This window comes from Crinia signifera, chromosome 7 (assembly GCF_055691185.1).
Source record: "Crinia signifera chromosome 7, ASM5569118v1, whole genome shotgun sequence".
In the NCBI taxonomy this organism is placed as follows: Eukaryota; Metazoa; Chordata; class Amphibia; order Anura; family Myobatrachidae; genus Crinia; species Crinia signifera.
This window is the reverse complement of record NC_139223.1, coordinates 32151937-32172211: the sequence shown is the minus strand read 5'-3', so window position 1 is coordinate 32172211 and position 20275 is coordinate 32151937. Positions and strand designations below refer to the sequence as shown.

General features: G+C 48.9%; 1 protein-coding gene across 1 annotated transcript in view; it reads right to left on the bottom strand.

Annotated features, from left to right (window-relative positions):
* The window catches only part of PKD1 (polycystin 1, transient receptor potential channel interacting), a 102335-nt gene that overhangs the window by 49748 nt on the left and 32312 nt on the right, over positions 1-20275 (bottom strand). The window contains exons 2-5 of the mRNA XM_083152763.1: positions 6678-6749; positions 5314-5483; positions 3108-3761; positions 521-701 (exon numbers count right to left, since the gene is read on the bottom strand). Of these exons, the coding sequence (XP_083008889.1) occupies positions 521-701; positions 3108-3761; positions 5314-5483; positions 6678-6749 (1077 nt within the window). The remainder of the gene's footprint in view (positions 1-520; positions 702-3107; positions 3762-5313; positions 5484-6677; positions 6750-20275) is intronic.

Here is a 20275-nt window from a genome sequence, read left to right as displayed (position 1 = left end):
ATTCTGCAGGAGACTCCCTCATTAGTCTAGCAATCTCCATCATGTCACTTACCCCACATTACACTGTTACATCATAGTTACCTCCCCTCCTGCATTCTGCAGGAGACTCCCTGACATAGCAGCAATCTCCCTCTCTCCTTCATTAGTCTAGCAATCTCCATCATGTCACCTAGCCCACATTACACTGTTACATCATAGTTACCTCCCCTCCTGCATTCTGCAGGAGACTCCCTGACATAGCAGCAATCTCCCTCTATCCCTCATTAGTCTAGCAATCTCCCTCATGTCACCTAGCCCACATTACACTCTTACATTTTTGGGGAGAAAAAGGAAGTTTTTTTAAAAGTAGGCAAGTATGATACAAACAACTTTCAGTTTGCATTTGGCCAGCTCCTGGAACAGCGCCCTCTATACCCCGCAGTCCAGGAGACACCTGACTTATCTCCCAACTCAATGCATTCCTGTGGGAACATTTTCATGGACGTGTATGTATAACAGTGGCGGCTTCTTATTACAGTACCTAGTAACGCGCGTCTCCAGAAACTTCTGCAGTTCGTAGCTGCTCACAATCGCCATGTCCCCGTTTCCAAGTTCCTGGCACGTCCTCTGAGCCTCAAACCAGGCAGCTTTCTGAGATACCAGCTGGTAACAGTGGTTATTAGGAGGGTACACCACACATCCAACCGGGCACGCGGGGGAAACTGCGGGATGATACAAGGAGTGATTCAGCCAATAGGAAACGGCACAATATTCAGTCAGAGTTCAAACTGCCTTCAATGCTCCAACTCAAAGAACTACATGTCCCATCATGCCTTGCTCTGCTGCTTGAAGCCTCACTGATCAAAAAGCTGGTCTACAGCTTTTTGTGGGCTATGGGTCATAGGGTTGAGAGGAATTAGGTCGAAAAACAATAGATCGGCACACTATTGTATTATAACTATCCACTTGGATAGTAAAGTATGAAAAAAAAACGTGAAAAACTCATGTCAACCATTTACATTTCGATTCTATTACACGTGTTGACCTTTTTTTCGTGCCTCAACCTACGATCCATCGACCAATAGCGGTTGGTCTTTTGACTGTCAACCTACCGACCACATCCCACTTTGTGGAGACGCAACTGCTGACATTTCTTTTTCTCTATTCATTTTCCCCCAGTTAAATAAATGTGCCCCAGCAGTCCAGGTTTTTGGGTTATACTTGTTTATGCAAAGTATAATTAAACTGACTGAGCTACTAATGAAGTCGCCTGCGCCTAAGCAAGGATATTCTTCAAACCTGGACTGTTGATGGGGACTGACTGGACTAGCGTATTCACACAGAGGGGAATTTCAGCAATGTGAGGTCGGAAGGGGAAGAACTGGCATGTTTAGCATTGCTTTTTTAACCTTATCTTCAGGAAGTCTGTAGGTTAGGGGAGTATTTCTACCGTTCTATATCCCATCAGGGGCTCTTTAATATCGAACACAAGGAGGACATACAGTATATAGCAAACTTAACAGTTGCTGGAAAAACATTGCACATTTTTGGCTATCCAATTAGATCAGTCTCTGCCCCATGGAGGGACTGTAAAGCGCTGTGGAATATGTGTGCGCTATATAAGAAACTGTTACTCAATAAAATAAATAATAAAATTGATTAAGCCTGATGAAGTGATAAAGTGGCCGGTGACAACGCTGCAGCCAATAAGCTCCACGCTTACACACAGTTTTTGTTTGAAAAACTACAGTTAGGAGTTTACTGGCTGGCGCGTTATCACCTTCCACTTTATCACTTCACCAGGCTTAATACATCTGCCCCTCTAATCAACCAGCCAATCAACTCCTGACTGTCATTTTTGTAACATAGCTGATTGGCTAGTGCAACTTTATCACTTCACCAGGTGTAATACATCTTCACCTATGTTTATTAAGGACCTAATTGGTCCATGTTGTTCATAGGATAGAAATAAGTCACTTAACCCCCTTAATTAACAAGCAAACGTTTAATGTACAATTATTAAACAATGGATCTCTGCCAGATTGATTTCTTGTAGTATAACAAACATAGGGCGGGATGTACTTGTAGTATAACAAACATAGGGCGGGATGTATTAATATACATCGCGGCTGTCCGCCGCATATGTACTAACATACCCTGTTTCCCTGATAATAAGACCTACCCCAATAATAAGCCCTACCCTTATTTCTGGACAACGGTCCAAAATAAGCCCTACCCCGAAAATAAGCCCTAGCTTAATCCCCATTTTGCCCAGTCCCTGAGCTAAACTTCCAGCTCCGCTAAACCCCCCCACCCACATGAAATGGATGCTGCTGCTACGGTAGCAGCCCTGGTACCGCTGAAGCCTCTGCTCGCATCAGCGGTCCCAGGGATGCATTGTGCATGTGACGTCACTGCGCACCTCAAGGACTGAGTGGCGTCTGTTCACAGACGGGAGGGGAGTGACTGAGCGGCGGCGGAGGAAAGGCTGAGTGGCTGAAAAATGCAGAAGGAAAGGAAATCGGCAGGTGTGCTTAAAGTATAAGGAGATTGAGGGGCATGATGTAGCTAAAAGAAGGACTGAGGAGCTAAAATAAGCCCTACCCCAAAAATAAGCCCTTTGGTGTTTTTGGACTGGAAAAAAAAATAAGACAGTGTCTTATTATCGGGGAAACACGGTATGCGTCTGGCATCGCGATGCGGTGACGGAGCGCCCCCGCCGCGATACCTGTACTCTGGTGTGAGGGGGGGCTCCGTCACCTCCCTGCCGCCTGGCTCTCCTCTCACGCCGGGGACAGCTAAGCAGGCTGTCCCCGGCGCCTCCTCCTCCCCCCTAAAGCTGGAAGGACGTCCGGCTGTGTTACTAGGGGGAGGAAGGGCTTATCTTCCGGGTCCAGGAGGACCTGGACCAGGTAACCCAGAGGAATTGGAGAGGGGGGTCGGCGGGTTTGCGCCGGAGGCGTCAGGCGGCGAAAAGAAGCCCATAGGCTTCTATAGGGTATCGCCACCCAAAACTGGAATAATCAGTTTAACTTTCATATGCACTTTACGTGAAACCTGGGGTAAAATGGAAACAATGACTCATTAAACCATTAAATGACCAGCAGGAAGCTGAAACGGTAGCTCACCTGCGTCTCCGCTCTCAGACGTCATAGCATGCTGAACCGCCACCTCCGTCCCGCCTCTCACCATCACACGGACGTCCACCGTTTCATTGGTCCTCAGCAGAGGCGGGCATGTGATTTCCATATCCTCCGGTAACCCCACCACTCTCAGCTCGTCGTGCACGAGGAGATCTCTGCGGCCCAGTCGTAGAGTCACAGTCACGTTATAAATCCCAGGCTGAGCATACCGGTGAGTGACGTTCACCTCACTAGTGCTGAAAATCTGGTTGTTCCCCAAGTCCCAGACCAGAGGAGTAACCGGCACTGGAGCAATAACCTGTAACTGTACAGCCTCGCCGAGTTCATAGGCTTCTCTGGAGATGTATAAAGAGGTGAACGACTGAGTACTGGCAACATCCCGGATCACAGATAGGCCACAGTCATACAGGACCGGCGGTTCATCGCATAGAACCTGACATTGAAGAGACCCGTTGGAGGAGGCGGTGTCACCACACAGGCAGCCATACTCAGCGCCCAGAGCCCAGTGGCTGTAGAGTTCCGCAAAGCACTGGGCACTGCAGGATTCATTACTGGGATGAGCAAGGGAGATGGATGTGAACGCCAAGGTGGATTCATCGTCAGTAGACAGATTGCTGGGGCAGTAGACTAGATCGCCTCCTGCAATGGAGATAGAAGTTAAGGTTCCGGCAGGGGAGGTTACAGAGGAGGAGCTGCGGCACAGTTCAAAATTTAAATAAGGGAGCCCCACCCACTTCCACCAACCGCCATTCCAAACTGACTCACTGGCATAGGCGTGCGCAGCACATTTTATTAGGGGGTGCACCACCTATTGTGCATGTCTAACACATCTAACACCACCAATCAGACGTGTCTACCATCATCTATTGGCACTCACTACAATATAACAGTCTCTCAGCCACAACATAATCTCGTGCCTATTTCAGTCAGTTTTTAATCTTCTTATTACTCCCTGTAACAGTTCATGCAAATAAAGTCAAAAACATAATATGGATGACGCAGGTATGTAGTGATATGACAATGGTCTAGTACAATTAACAATGCAAAACACACATAATTGATTGATGCTTCTTTTAATAGAATACATTTCTAAAAAGCAAAAGTCTTTGGTAAAATGTATTGCTGGTTGCTAGCGGCAGGGAGGTGTTTATAAGGGCGGGCACAGCATTAGGGGGTGCCTGTGCACCCCTAACACTCCTATGCGCACACCTATGCTCACTGGCAGTGGGTGTTGGTCCCCTATTTGAAATTTGAACTATAATGCAGCCGCCACTCAGTTACAATCTACAGCTCGCTACACTAGTAAAACTGTAGGAAATACATACAGACTGTATATATGACACTTAAAATTGTTGACTGGTGGTGGCACATTCACAGACGCACTCTATTCTCCTTTTGCGCCTTTCCTCTCTTTTCTCCCACTAACAGGGGGGACATATAGAGGTGCTGCCGCTACTTTTATAGCGCAGGGCAGTGGTTCCCAAACTGTGCGCCTAGGCTCCCTGGGGTGCCTCGGAGCACTTGCAGGGGTGCCTCAAGTTGGTGGCCTAGAACCATTTCAAATTATTTATGGTCAGTGATTGTGGCTTCCAATTACAAAATATGTGGGTAAACAAAAGTGAATCATGCTGCTCATGTTTTATCACAACTTATTTAATTTAATACATTTTTTTTTTTAATTCTCAGTAACAAACTTTTGGCCATGGGGTGCCGTGAAAAATATTCTGATACTGTAGGGTGCCATGATTCAAAAAGTTTGGGAACCACTGGCGCAGGGAAAGGGTTATTAACATGCAAGATACAACCATTGCAAAGGGACAAAAAGAGAATTCTGAAAAGGTTCTTCCACGTAAAAAGTTTTTTGTTTTATACTTATGTGGATCAGGATTTAACATCCTTGTTATACATTTCCCCTAAATATTTTTGTGGAAATGGTAAAATACCGGTTGTTGGAAAATGACCCAATGCAGAATGCCTGGAGGTAGTGACCTGGAAGTACAAAATGTGAAAGAGGTGTAGCTAATGGATGGGGTGTGGTTAACGATGTTAAGACTTCCAATAACGTTGATCCAATAATGGCTTCGGTATATGTACACAGAATCCCGCCCACGAGTGACCCCGCACAGTAGACCGATGTAGACGGAGAAGTCTTCTATGATGATTCTATAGGTTTATTATTGCCATTACTCACCACAAGTGGACTTGGAGAATGACACATTGAGTAGCTGCTGGCCCGAGGCCACGGCAGGCCGGTCGCAGAGGGTGGAATCCCACTGCTCGATTCTGACCCCATTATCGGCAGCCCAGCGAGGGAGCCAGGACAGGCGGCAGTCACACAGCCATGGGTTGTCACTCAGGTATCTGCGGATGAATTCGTAGAAGTCAGTTCAATTAAGACCTATAGGGCTATTTCACACACTCCGGCTCCTGCGGAGCGAAAACCCGCACGGCCAGGAAGCTCTGCCGCACTCAGTAGTTTAGAATGGTGGGGATGGCCACAGCCCGGCAGCCGTCCCTTTCAGTGGTGGGATCCGGCTGCAACAGTGTCCATTAACAACTACTGTGCACGGCACGGCTTTTGGCCGATCGGGATTTCGCCGCCCGGCAGGAGCCGGAGCATGTGAAATAGCCCATATTGTTTTTATATATCTGGTTACAACTTAACCCAGCAGCTGGCCCATCAGTGGCGTAACTATAGCACCGCAGCCCCCGCGGTCGCGGGGGGGGGGGGGGGCGCTGTGCATATGGGGGCGCCGGGGGGGCTGCGGTGCTATAGTAATCCCCCCGCCCCCCATCCCCCACATGCTTACCTGTCCGCGCGTCCCGGCTCCCCTCCTGGCTTCAATCAATGCTATGGAGACGGACCACGATAAAATGGCCGCCCCATGAAGCAGACTGTTCTCTGAAACTGTCTGCGGTATGGGGGCGGCCATTTTATCGTGGTCCGTCTGCATCGAATTTATTGAAGCCAGGAGGGGAGCCGGGACGCGCGGACAGGTAAACATGCGGCAATGGGGGTAGGGGGCACGGGGGGCAGGCACGGATGGCCGGACGGGCGGGGAGCGCCCCCCCATTAACGGCGTGGGAGGGGGTGCCCCAAACAAAGCTACGCCTCTGTGGCCCATGTCCGCTAAACAGTGTAATAATACCTACAACTCATTTTTGAGGTATGTAAAAGTTCCAGAGAAATGTATCAAATGCAATTTTATCAATTTTATCTTCCCTGGACTTCCATTTGGCCGTAATGGGGTGGGAGGAGTTTTGTTATCCCTTTGAGTGCCAATGTTGCTGTAAGAGATGTGCAAAATATCCTCAGATGACTTTAGGAATAAAGTCATCTGAGGGTGGACTACACAGATCAGAACAGATTCCAGTGATGGCTACCCTTGACACTCCAGCTGTTGTTGAACTACACATCCCAGCATGCCCTGCTACAGTTTTACTATTTGTCCATGCTAAAACTGATGCAGGGCATGCTGGGATGCGTAGTTCAACAACAGCTGGAGTGTCAAGGTTAGCCATCACTGGATTAGTCAGGCATGGATTTCCACTTACAGTTCTGTTAGATTCTGTAGCTGTTCAAACAGTCCTTTGTGCAGGGTCTCAATGCTGTTGTTCCGGAGATCTCTGGGAAAAAAAACAGAAATATTCCATTAGCTATTGTAGAATGTTGTTTATAGCGCACTGCTCCCTTGTATACCGCACACAAAACTTACTAGGGACTTATTTTATTGATATACAAGGTGTAGTAGGGTACATAGGAAAACAGGATCAACTTAATACAAGGCTCATAGATAAACTCACAGGTTAATATACATATTAAAACTAATAATTGTGTGATTTTCAAATACGGTTTCTATATTCCCTTCATTTACTAGACATTAACGAAATGAATTAAATAGACAGGGCCCTTGAAATCCTCCGATAAAACCCAGGATTCAGCGCCACAACAATAATTCCCCTTTTACACAAGAAAAATGGAGGAACTCACCCAGGAATATGGTCCCTGGATCATGCAGGGACATTCCCAGGTTGGCCCCTTTCATACCAGCCTAGTCCCTGCATTTTATGGTGTGAGGGGGCAGGCAGCGGGAGACGGGGTGAGTGGGCTGATGCTGGCGGGGCCGGACAGATATTGGGTCAGGGTGGAACTATGCCCATTAGTCACCCAGCGGCGGGAGACCGCAGGAGATGCATGACGTTACTGCTGGCAGCGACTCAGCACTCTCCACCAGGCCTGGTGCCGCACTCTCCACCAGCAGCTACAGGAATTAACCCCCCCCCCCCCCCCCTTACCGTAACCGGTCCCGCCTTTGGCCTTACCTCCTGAACCAGCACCCCCACACAGACTGGATCCCCCGGGTCCAGCACCATGGCTACCGCCGTCTCCCAGACTCCACAAACCGCCTCTGGTGAGTAGAAGCCGGGTTGGCCCCTTTCACACCAGCCATTAACCCAAGCTGGTCGCGGGGGCAACCCTGCTAAATCCTGACAAATTTACCCGGGAATTTGGCCCGGGCCTAACCCAGGAATTTAGGCTGGTGTGAAAGGGGTATTAGGCACCCGCTATACCCACATTACCTATTTACCTAAAAGTGACCTAATTATTATAAACGGATGTATAAATTACACTCAGATTTCTCATACAATAAGGCAGGGGTATTCAACATGCGTCCCTTCAGCTGCTATGGAACTACACATCCCAGCATGCCCTGCCACAGTTTTAGCTTTAAGGCGGCTCGGAGGCTGCGAAAAACAAAGTGGGTGCCGCGGAAAATGAGCATCTGATCAGAGCAACAACAGAACTAGCTCCAGTAGATGCCAATTACTATAAACAGCCAGCAGGGGGCATGTGCAAAATACGAATCAGCCCCAACATGTCGGAAATCCCGGCCTCCCGCCTATTCCATCCAAACGATTTTTGGGATTGGCGAGTAGGAGATTTTTAACAGGCTGAAATTCCCAATTCTGAGACGAAGCGCTGATCATTGATGTACGCCAATTCCCTTATAGGGCCACACTAGCGGAACGTGGATTCTGCTCCCAGCCTATGGGGGTTATAAACTGGTTGCTATCGGCAACACCAGAACTTGATTGCTCCGATTTAGGGAATTTGAGAAAAGTAACACAGAAAGCAATTAAATCAAGGGCGTAAGAACACGGAAACCGGAGGGTGGCGAGTGACCGTAGCAATAATCCACCATTACCAGTAAACGATGGTGAGGGTAATCCACATTCTAGAGATAAACATGTTTTTGATCTGTGTGTGATATACGAGTCTGAGCTCATGTGTCACAGCACATGCCGGTTACACCATTGCCGCGGCCTGCGAGGCGGAGAGGGTGGGACAGCGCTGGAAGTGTGCTGTCAGTGAGCGAGCTCCCGGGAGAGCCTGTTGGACTATTGATAAAATGCGAGTTGTGTAAACTTTCCCACGGATGCAGCGATGGCGGTGAGCTCATGTGCTGGCCATGAATCAGAAAATCCCAAAAATAGCTTAAAGACAATAACCTACCCCCTGCATTCCGCTTAACCCCCAGTGTACATGATGCTGTTAACAACCTGCACGCCGCGGGCACTCGGGAAGCCGTAGGATGATTAGACTCTCAGGGAACACAGTGATGGAGGAGAATTCGCAACATTACATGTCGCACAAGGAATCACTGTGCACCAACACATCCTGATTTCTATCCATGTCCATTGCAAATTAACCTCACGTATACCGGTGCCTTATATCAGGGTTGCCTACCTGACCCTCTCCTTAAGGGAGGAAATGCTCTGCTCCTGGACTTCCCTGGTACTGTAGGATTGCCATCACCTGTGGGGAGCTAGGTAATAGATAAGAAAGGTGTTTCACCACAGGTGATGGCAATCCTACATTACCAGGGAAGTCCAGGAACAGAGCATTTTCCCCCTGAAGGAGAGGGTCAGGTAGGCAACCCTGCCATATTTATAGTCCCCGAGGGCGTGGCAGGACTTGTAAACAGTCATCGGGTCAACATGAGAATGAGGACATGGTCGATCGGTCAACATGCAGCATGTCGGGATGCACAGTATGCTGACAGTGACTTTGTCGGCATTCTTATCTATCTGGATGATATGTGTACATGATGAACTGTCGATAAACCATCCTTGGCGGTCTAGCGGTCTTCTTTCTCCTGGTGGCAACGGTTGCTCAATTGTGTTTTTACTGGTACAGGCAGGGCCGGATTTGTGCCTAGGCCCGTGAGGCACCGGCCTCAGGGCGGCACCAATTAAGGGCGGCAGGCAGGCTGACATTCTGTTAAATAGCAGCATGGCAGAGCGGGTGGGCAGCGGCGAGTGACGAGTGCCGCTGCTGCAGACATGAATTATCATATGTCGGCGGCAGCGTCGCTCGTCACCCGCCACTGCCCACCCACTCTGCCATGCACATTACATCACCGCTTAGTGGCTGGGTCCGACGGTCCCCCTGCGCATCCAGAAATGGCTCAGGCTCACTGCTGCCGGCGCCCGCCCATTGGCTACTCTACACACACACAGTCTATTGGCTGCTGTGTATCCAGCAGCTGAGCTGATCGGTATGAAGCAGTGATAAGGGAGGAGAAGTGAGCCAGAGGAGAAGTGGCCCATGGCAACCAATCAGCACTGAAGTAATATCTATAATTTGCATAATTTAAATGATACAGAGCAGCTGATTGGTTGACATGGGCCACTTCTCCTCCCTTATCATTGCTTCAGTACATTTACCTCTAAGTTCTCATTGCCCCACATCTTCCTCCACACCCCCACTGCCAAGACCGCCCACTAAAAGCTATAAATGCACAGTTTGACTCCTACAGGCCACCATACTAACAGGTTGGACCAGGGGGGATAGTGCGGCTTCTATATAACCACATGTAGAAGTTTCCAACGCTCAGGGCCATCCATCCACGCAGCTGCGAGTTGCCTCCTTCCAGACCATTATGCACAAGGGATTGCTGACATCATATATACAAAACACGAACATTAAATGAAGTAGTAATTTCAAACCATCAAAATGATGTCTTTAGAGAACCCAGGCAACAAATGGCTCGCCTGGTAATTTATGTATAAACCAAAATGCTAATAGCTATAGTATTTCTGGCTTTAATAAAGAATATCATAAAACTATTCTGACATATTATATATCAAAGAGTGCGTTACAGAGCTAAATAATATCCATGAGCCAAATGCAGCTTAAACTCAATATAAAGCACATCCGGAATAAAAAAAATACATGGGTTTTTTCACATAAAATACAGGCAGGATAGAAGAACAAGATTCGTATTTACCATTTTCATTTGCTTATATATCATAGACTTTAGATTTTGGACTACCATGGTAACCACAGTCATATGGTACATAAAGAGCAGGGAGGCTTTGGAACATCCTCCTGAGCTCTATCTGCACTGTAACATCCTCCCCTTGGAATCACAGGACATGCTGAGAGCGATGTGATGGTGTCTGGCTACCATTTTTGTTGCCAATGGGTGGGATATATGTCCAGGATTGGATACATCCTGCCACTTATTAGGTATATACCGGAATTAGTTAGACATGCGATTAAAATGAAAAAGAGCAGCTCTCCCGGAAAAAGCGTCGGTACTTGTGTATTATGACGGCGCCCACTATCTAAAATCAACTCCACGCCGACGTGTATAGAGGGGGTATGAAAAGGTCGGAGGACGCGTACCGCCGCCCCTCGCGGGCTCGCTACGCTTCGGGTTGGCGTTGATAGTGGGGGTGGCGTTAACAATGGGGGTGCATTTAACATTGCAAATCACATCGCATCGCATGCCACTTGCTGGCATGCGTTGCTATGCAATATTTAATTGTACAATCAGGGGCATTTTCCCGAAAATCACATCGCATAGTACCTGGGGGTGTGCAAGGATGGAATAACATGCAAATCATAAGGAAATGGCCGAAAATCTGCAAAAAATCGGCCGAAAATCGGACGCAAAATCGCATCGCAGATCAAATCGGCCAAAAATCGGCAGAAAATCGGCCGATAAATCGGATGCGATATCGGATGCGATTTGGATCAAATCGGGTGCCGTTATAATACACAAGTACCAAAGCGTCCTTCACAATAAAACTACCAGCTTTAGGACCCAGGAGAACTTCTGTGCATGCGCAGTAGAGCAACGGGTACCATGGGGTAGGGATCCGATCTCTATCAGCGGGAAGCCCATAAGCTTCCATGGGGTAGTGCCACATAAAGATGGCGCTATCTACCATCTCCGAGCGCCTTCAGAAATTGCTGCCACGATTCCATCCTGGTAAGGGTTAACGGTTGGTACGTGAAGTCTGCAGAACTTCTGATTTGCATCAACTTGTGGGAACAGAAGGAGGGAAACGGCGAAGGAATCGGAGAACACGGCGTTCCCAGAGTGCGGAAATAAGAAACATGCTGTGACTGAGGAAGACGGAGCGCCGCTAATCACATAATGGCGACACCCTACAGGGTGAATAATACACCAGCAATAGGCAAGTCTCGCCGTGGGGGTTATTCGGGTTGATTTGCAAAATGGTGGCCTGGCCGCCACTCATTTGCAGCGTGTGTTCGCCGACCATCAAATTATGTTGAAGGCACACGCACATCTAAGGTTGCTCAGAGCATTCTGAGGGAAGTGGGGGGTGGGCAATTATAAACTCGCTCATAAAAAATAGATAAGGTATCCGGATGGCTGACAGTCAATGTCTAGATCGACGGTCAATAGGTCGACACACTTGTAGTTGACCTGGTCAAAAGGAGGACCCAAGCAATAGGTTGGCATGGCAATGATTGGACTTTTTCATACGTTACCATCCACATGGAACAGCCCAAAGCAAGGTGAGTGAAGCAGTACAGTAATTTGGGCTCCAAGTGCTTAGGTGTCGACACAAAAAAAAACCTAAAAGTATGTAGATTTTTCAGGTGTTGACCTTCTGCATGACCTAAACATTGTCCAGTGGCGGCTTCAGGGCTGGGGCTGCAGCACAGTTATAGGCGCTCCCCCTATTTGAACTTTGAACTGTGCTGCAGCCGCTCCTCTGGAGCCTCCCCTGACATGGTCTGTGAGCTATACCCTACTTTACTTGGGCTTGGATTAATATACACAATTCTAGAGAGGAGATGTATTAAATCCTAAAGAGAGATAAAGTGGCGACAGATAAAGTACAGCGCCGCCCACAATCAGCTCCTAACTGTCATTTTTAAAATACAGCCTGTAACATGCCAGAAGCTGATTGGTAAGTACTTTATTTCTCTACAAGCTTTGCAACATCCCCCTCCCCCCTCCCCTCAGACAGCGGAGTATCATTGATGAAGTTTAGTGGTCCTATCCCTTTATATAACCCTTATCAATAAACCTTTGCCATCAGTCATTAGTAGCAGGGTACGGAGCAGAGACAAGTAACGGAGGGGCAGGAAGCTATACATACCAGGCCTATTGATTAGATGTCAAAGCAATCAATAAAACAATCATTTAGACTTAACGTTGAACATTAAGCACATTCCTAATGTAAATAATTAACTATCAAGTGGACATGTCACGAACATACAGTATATTGAAACGCTATCCAAAATATATTATTATTATTATTATTTTTGGTACTTATATGTTTGTTGGGCGCCCACTAAGCTATTTGCTTAGTTTTACGCGTCCGCTCGCCACGCTTTGGGCTCGGTGGCTTGCCACACTATAAAAAATGAACTCCATGCCAACATGGATAGTGGGGGTATGAGCGAACTAACTATAGTGGGCGCCCAACTAACATAGGAGTACCTTATATTTTGCTTAGTAGTGTAGGAAGTGCACTGGCTGCTGCGGTTTGCCAGCTCCTGTCACGTGACTAAAAAAATGGTACTTGTTTCCTAGCACGGCCACATATCTTATGGATCGTGTACCTTTAGTTAAGGTACACGATCCATAAGATGGACCCGATTTCCTTTGAAATCAGGTCCATTTGGCCGGCTAGGACAAAATATCGGGGGCATCGCGTCGGTCGGGACCGTTAACAATGGTCCCGACGCGACCGACGCGATGCCCGCGATTTCCCCATAGGCTTCAATGTTAAAAAATATTTTAACATTGAAATCGTGTCGGGAAAGGTAAAATATCGGGGGCATCGCGTCGGTCGGGACCATTAACATAGGTCCCGACGCGATGCCCCCGATTTTTACATAGGCTTCAATGTTAAAAGATTTTTTAACATTGAAATCCTGAAAAAATGTGAAAAATGTGAAATGGGCCAATATGACCCATTTCACATTTTAGATGTCCCCGTCGTCACCCCACGATAGACGCCAACCCGAAGCGTGGCGAGCGCAGCGAGCCCGCGAGGGGCGGCGGTGCGCGTCCTCCGACCTTTTCATTCCCCTACTATCCACGTCGGCGTGGAGTTGAGAATAGAATAGTGTGGCGAGCGCAGCGAGCCACCGAGCCCGAAGCGTGGCGAGCGCAGCGAGCCCCGCGAGGGGACGCGGATACCTTCACAGTTATACGCGTCCCCTCGCGGGCTTCACAGGTGTCCGTGGCGACGCGGACACCTGTGAAGTCCGCGAAGGGACGCGTTTACCTGTGAAGGTATCCGCGGGGCTCGCTGCGCTCGCCACGCTTCGGGCGCGGTGGCTCGCTGCGCTTGCCACACTATTCTATTCTCAACTCCACGCCGACGTGGATAGTAGGGGAATGAAAAGGTCGGAGGACGCGCACCGCCGCCCCTCGCGGGCTCGCTGCGCTCGCCACGCTTCGGGTTGGCGTCTATCGTGGGGTGACGACGGGGACATCTAAAATGTGAAATGGGTCATATTGGCCCATTTCACATTTTTCACATTTTTTCAGGATTTCAATGTTAAAAAATCGGGTCCAAAATCGGTCGGTCGCGACGATCGCATCGCATGCGATGCGATCGACCCGATTTTTCCGACACGACCACCCCGATGTAAATCGGTGTGGCCGTGCTAGGAAACAAGTACCAAAAAAATAACAGGAGCTGATTGGCTGGAACATTGGGGCAGATGTATTAAGCCTGGAGAAGAGATAAACTAGAGATAAAGTGGAAGGAGATAACGCACCAGCCAATCAGCTGCGTTTGAAATATGACAGTTGGGAGTTGATTGGCCGGTGCATTATCTCCTTACGCTTTATCTCCAGTTTATCTCTTCGCCAGGCTTAATACATCTGCCCCACTGTTCCTCAAACGCAACATGCTTTATCATTCACAACAAGTTTTTGTATTTACTGATAAAGGAGCCTCTAACTTTTTATAGCTGCATGTGGCGCGCCTCATGAGCAGAGAATCATTTTGGATTTTTTCTGGATTGGATTACAACATAAGGTCCTAGTAAGACCTCTCTCCATTGCATCAGGTGACAGCATAGCAGCATTATTTGCGCCTTTGTCTTTTATAAAGTCACGCAGCGCTGAATGTCGGTGGTGATTTCATGGGTTAACTCTTAACAATATGGCTGCCAGTGCGATTTGTGAGCGATGGGTACCCCAGAATATTCCAATCAACCGGGCATACAATCGATCTTTTCTGCTTTTGGGTCTGATCCCGTATGCAGCGTTGTCACAAATGCAGGGATCTGTATTAGGCGTCTCACTGGCGGTGTCTCAGATCCGCCGGTTCAGCATAAAGACACAACTATCAGATCGTTTGAGGAACCAAGGTTCAAGCCAGAGCCATATTCACTACACACGGGATCGCAGTCCCAATCTGTGACGCGCCCTCGAAACAGTTGCAACACACCTGCATTTGAGACATTAGCACCATTAACACCCTCAAACTTTCCATCTGTCAATCCTCTCTGAAACCACCTTCGCTGCATCCAACATCGATATTGAGTCCATCACTGAATCAGACACTTGCGGTTGTAGATGCTCAAGAACACATAGAAGGTCCATAAAGAGGCAGCAAATCATCGATGTTTCCCAAGTAGTTAAAATGACAATTATAAGACCAAACAGATATGACTAAACTAAATGAAGAAATATGCCGTTCTGGTGGGAGGAAAATGTTATATTGTTCACGGGTGTCAAGGATGGACAGTGGCCAAGTATAATCAGAGTACTGCTCAGCGCCCCTCATAAATCACCTCACAGCACCACTGCGTACACACAGTGCCACAATGACAAAGATCGGAGGGAAAAGACCAATGCAGATTGGACTATTAATTAGGTCATGTTTTACAGTATCGCCACACACGGTATGGTGCAGTGACGTGATGCCACACAAAGCTTAACGTCTGCACAGCTTTAAACATGTGGTAGTTTCTGAAGGAACATGGGGCACACTTCATGTGATCTCATCCGCCCGGCCCAAGCAGACAGGGGCACACCCAGCATTTCTATGGGCACGCCCACCGTTTTTGTGGAACCCAATGTCCATCCCCTGGCTGCCATTCATTTTCCAGGTCTCCGCACAGAATCACAAATGACCTAATAAGCTCCACCTGTGGATATTTGAAACCATGTGTCTGAATAATGAGTGCACCTGTAAGGTGACCTGGAAAACGTGCACCGTTGCGGGTTCTTGTGGACCAGGGTTGGGAACACTATACATCAGTGGTAGCAACCTCCAGTCCTCGAGAGCAACCAACAGTTCACATTTTCCAGACAACCTAGCTGCTGCAAAGGTGCATTCATTACTCACTGGCACATTATAAAAGATCCACAGGTGGAGCTAATTACTTCACTTGTGATCCTGTGAGGAGATCTGGAAAACATTAACTGTTGGTAGCTCTCGAGCACAGGAGTTGGCTACCCCAGCTATACATAAAGGAAAATAATATTGTCAGTCATCTAGGAGGTAGACACGACTAGTGCTCATTCTAAAACCCCGTACCTTTCAAAACACGTGCAGTTCCTCTAAATGCCTGAGGTGTCGCTCTCTGCTGTGGTACATCTAGCACATTATGGTCTGTATATAAGTATAGAGATACAGACCATAATGGGTACTTATGTAGTATCTGGGCTGCCGATTTTTTTATTGTATGCCTTAAGTTAAGGCATACAATCAGATGCGATGCGATGCGATATCGCATCGCATCGCATCGCATCGCATCCGATATCGGATGCGATGACCCGATTTTTCCATAGGAATCAATGTTAAAATGATTCCTATGGAAAAATGGGTCCTTTTCATACCCCTACTATCCAAGTGGGCATGGAGTTGGATATAAACCTGTGGCGAGCGTAGCGAGCCACCGAGCCCGAAGCGTGGCGAGCGAAGCGAGCCCCGCGAGGGGACGGTATTCGTCCCCTCGCGGGGCTCGCTTCGCTCGCCACGCTTCGGGCTCGGTGGCTCGCTACGCTCGCCACAGGTTTATATCCAACTCCATGCCCACTTGGATAGTAGGGGTATGAAAAGGACCCATTTTTCCCATTGAATTCCATGTTAAAATGGACTCAGTCCATTTTAACATTGATTCCTATGGAAAAATCGGGTCATCGCATCGCATCGCATCGAATCGCATGGTCGCATGCGATGCGATGCGATCTCCCGATCCGACCCGATTTAGAAATCGGCAGCCCAGATACTACATAAGTACCCCATAATGTTTTGGAAGTTCCCAAAGCAGGGAGCGACACACAGGCAGGAAAGAGGAACAGAACGTGTTTTTAAAGGTGCAGGGTTCTAGAACGAACACTATACTATAAAATCCCAGTATCTGGGGTATCTAGGAAGCCTCACGTGGGCTGTAGACTGCTCGATGCGGAACACACATCCACCGAGTCGTTCCTGTCTGCAGCGCACAAATTGCTGCCGGATTCTTCTGCCACTTTTCCAGCTCCGTAGGAGACCATGCCAGTTGGTTGCAAAGGCGTACACGGTGCTCGGAACACGTCTTGGCTCACGCGAGGGGGATATTATTTTATCCATTCCTACCTCTGTTTATTCAGCTGGAATCTGACATTAACCCTGTTTTGAACATGGAGCAATCTGCCAAACCAGGCGCCGATGACGCAGTTGGCATCACCAGTGGATTCTGGCTGCCTGTGGCACCAAAACCCCGCTCTGCCCAAAAAATGCCAATGATCATAAGCAAATATGTGATCGGCAGTCAGCTTTCTGTAAGTTTACCAGGATCAGTGACACCCAGGATATAACAAGATACAAAAGAGAAATTTGTGACACCTATCGCCGGGTGACGCTAGTGTTACCACTCACAGCACAGCCGCAACGTCAGTATGAGGGACAATGGTAAATAACGGCGGTATATTCATACAGTATGGATCACTGCAGAAAGTAGCATTGCTAAATGGATTATAATTATATATGGTAACAAATACAGTATTATATACTTAAACTGAATATGATCTTCATACTTATGTCCTATACCAGTGGTTCCCAACCTTTTTTTGTCTCCCGTACCCCTTGATTAGGCTTTTTATTTATGAGTACCCCCTCGTGAAATTTTCAGGGGCGTGGCCTAAAAAGGGGTGTGGCTTAACAGGGGCAAGTCATACTGGCAATGACGAGAAAAAAAAAAAAGTGCAACCACTTGACCACTATATAAGCTCAGCCCATTCTGCGGACAGCATATAAAATAACAGAACCTTGTCAAATCTCTATTACTGAAGCAACAGACATTCCAACGGATCACGTTAGCCTTCCAATAGTGCCAGATACACATATGCCCCCAAAAGTGCCAGATACACATATGCTCCAATGGTGCCAGGTATGCCCGCACAGTGCCAGAAACGGGAATGCCACCACGGTGCCAGGTATGACCCCATGGTACTGGGTATGTGCCCACAGTGCCAACAATGCCCCTACAGTGCCAGCAACAAGTATACCCCCATAGTGCCAGCAACAAGTATGCCCCACAGTGCCAGCATTGCCCCACAGTGCCAGTAACAAGTATGCCCCACAGTGCCAGCAACAAGTATGCCCCACAGTGCCATCAATGCCCCACAGTGCCATCAATGCCCCACAGTGCCAGCAATGCCCCACAATGCCAGTAACAAGTATGCCCCCACAGTGCCAACAATGCCCCACAGTGCCAGCAATGCCCCACAATGCCAGTAACAAGTATGCCCCCACAGTGCCAACAATGCCCCACAGTGCCAGCAATGCCCCACAATGCTAGTAACAAGTATGCCCCCACAGTGCCAACAATGCCCCACAGTGCCAGCAATGCCCCACAGTGCCAGTAACAAGTATGCCCCACGCCTGAGAAAAGACAAAATCCCTCCCCCCTACCCCCTCTCCCCTTGGCCACAGCAGAAGCACATAGTCAGCAAAATTTGTTACTTACATAAATGTAGGCTGAGCTGGCTCCAGGCTACCAAGCAGCGTGTGGAGTGGGTCTGCTGGCTGTCCTGCGCATAACCGCGCGGGTACCTCCCTCCTCTGTCCCCTGCTTGGCTAGTCTGGATCAGAGGAAGGGGGAGGCACTACCCGGCAGTCACCACTCGCATGTCGCACACACAGTGCGACATGCAAATAGCTCCGCCTCCACGCCGGGTTCACTCTGCTATGAGTGGTCTCCCCACTCCGCTCCTTCATTTCAGCCGCGCAGACCAGTCCCCGCCCTGTGCGCCGCTCGGCGCTCACAGACAGTCACAGCCGCCTGTCAGTCTACATATCAATGTGACAGGCGGCTGTGACTGAGCGCCGAGCGGGGCACATAATAAAACACAGTCTCCCTGCACGGCCGCCATTACAGGCCGGGCCGCGGCATACCCCCCAGCGCGTGGACGCGTACCCCCAGGGGTACGCGTACCACAGGTTGGGAACCGCTGTCCTATACGATCATCGCACTTTCAGAACTGGTCTTTGGACATAAGAGGAGTCTTTGATTTTATTATTATTATTATTATTATTACATTTTATTTATCAGATATGATGGACAGGAGGGTTATCTACGGTGCATCTACCTTACAGCCTGTGTTAGTTGCCGGCTCCTACCGGTCACGCTCTGCAATCCCAGTCATGGGTGCTGCTCCCCGTCTGCCGGTTCAGGCTGTCAATCACCGCCGGGTAGTAAGGCTGCGGCCGGGTCCTCTTCTCTGCTGCCTGCTGTCTGTCCCAGCCCAGGGGGTAGGCGCCGCACACTTCTTCCAGCAGCTCCTGCACAGCCGGGTGTCGGGTGTCCGCTGCGGGTCACGCTCCTGCACTGCCGGGTCAGGTAGGCGCCCAGCTGCTCCCTGCACTGCCGGGTACTTGAGGTTCCAGGAGCGGCTCACACTGGGGAGGTTGGCGGCACCTCAGCTCTCCCTCTCAGCACCCGATCCGCCACTCTCCTACACAAGGTCCTGTCTGGCGCCGTCAATCAGTCTGGGGTCAGGGTCAGGCGGGACGCTGCAGCGGATCTGACAGCGCTACCTCTTCCTGTCCCGCCCCCTGTCCATCCCCGCCGGAGCCTGTGCACTCCAGCCTGCAGTCGGCTCGCTGGCCAGAGCAGCAGCTGTATAAGCACCTGACATCGCAAGGCGACCCGCCTGGTGTACATACTAAGCTTGTGGGAGACAGTGCCGTTCAGCATTAAATGACCAACACTACCAACTACTATTGGTCACTTCACATTTTGCAGTGAGAAAGGGATCCATTTGCTTACTTCATTTGGGAGGACTCATCCATCATCGCCCACACTGCAATTGTGCTTTGGGGAAAAATCCCTATAAATTGCGTGACTGAAACACCGGTCCAATTCCAGCAACCAAACCGTCCAATCAGGACTTGGTAACTATAAGTTACAATCGTACCACTATGCAATTGCATTGAAATGGCTTTTTAACATTTAATTGTGGTTTTGCATGCATGTAAAGTTATTGTTTTATGCTTTTGTTATTTGTTTATTGTCTGTTAAATTATTTTAGTGTACAGAAGGCGCCCACTGGTCCTTTTTCTCTGTAAAGTTTTCCCCTGTCCATAACGCTGGGTCCCTGCTTCCTCTGGTGAGTAGGTTGCCTAGCAACCTGTTAGCACTGGTCTACTGCGGGGTACTGGGGCCCCGGCCACCACAGGGTACACCTCCAGGTTGGGGTACCACATGAGAACTTTATAGATAGGTGGTATGTCTAATGGGTGGTCCGGTGCACCCCCGGACCACCCCTTAGATTCGCCTATGGGCAGCGGGTAAAGGAGGGATGAGGGACAGACGGTGGGCAGCTGAGTGGGAGCAGGAGCCACACTTTAACAGGGGGAGAGCCGCATGC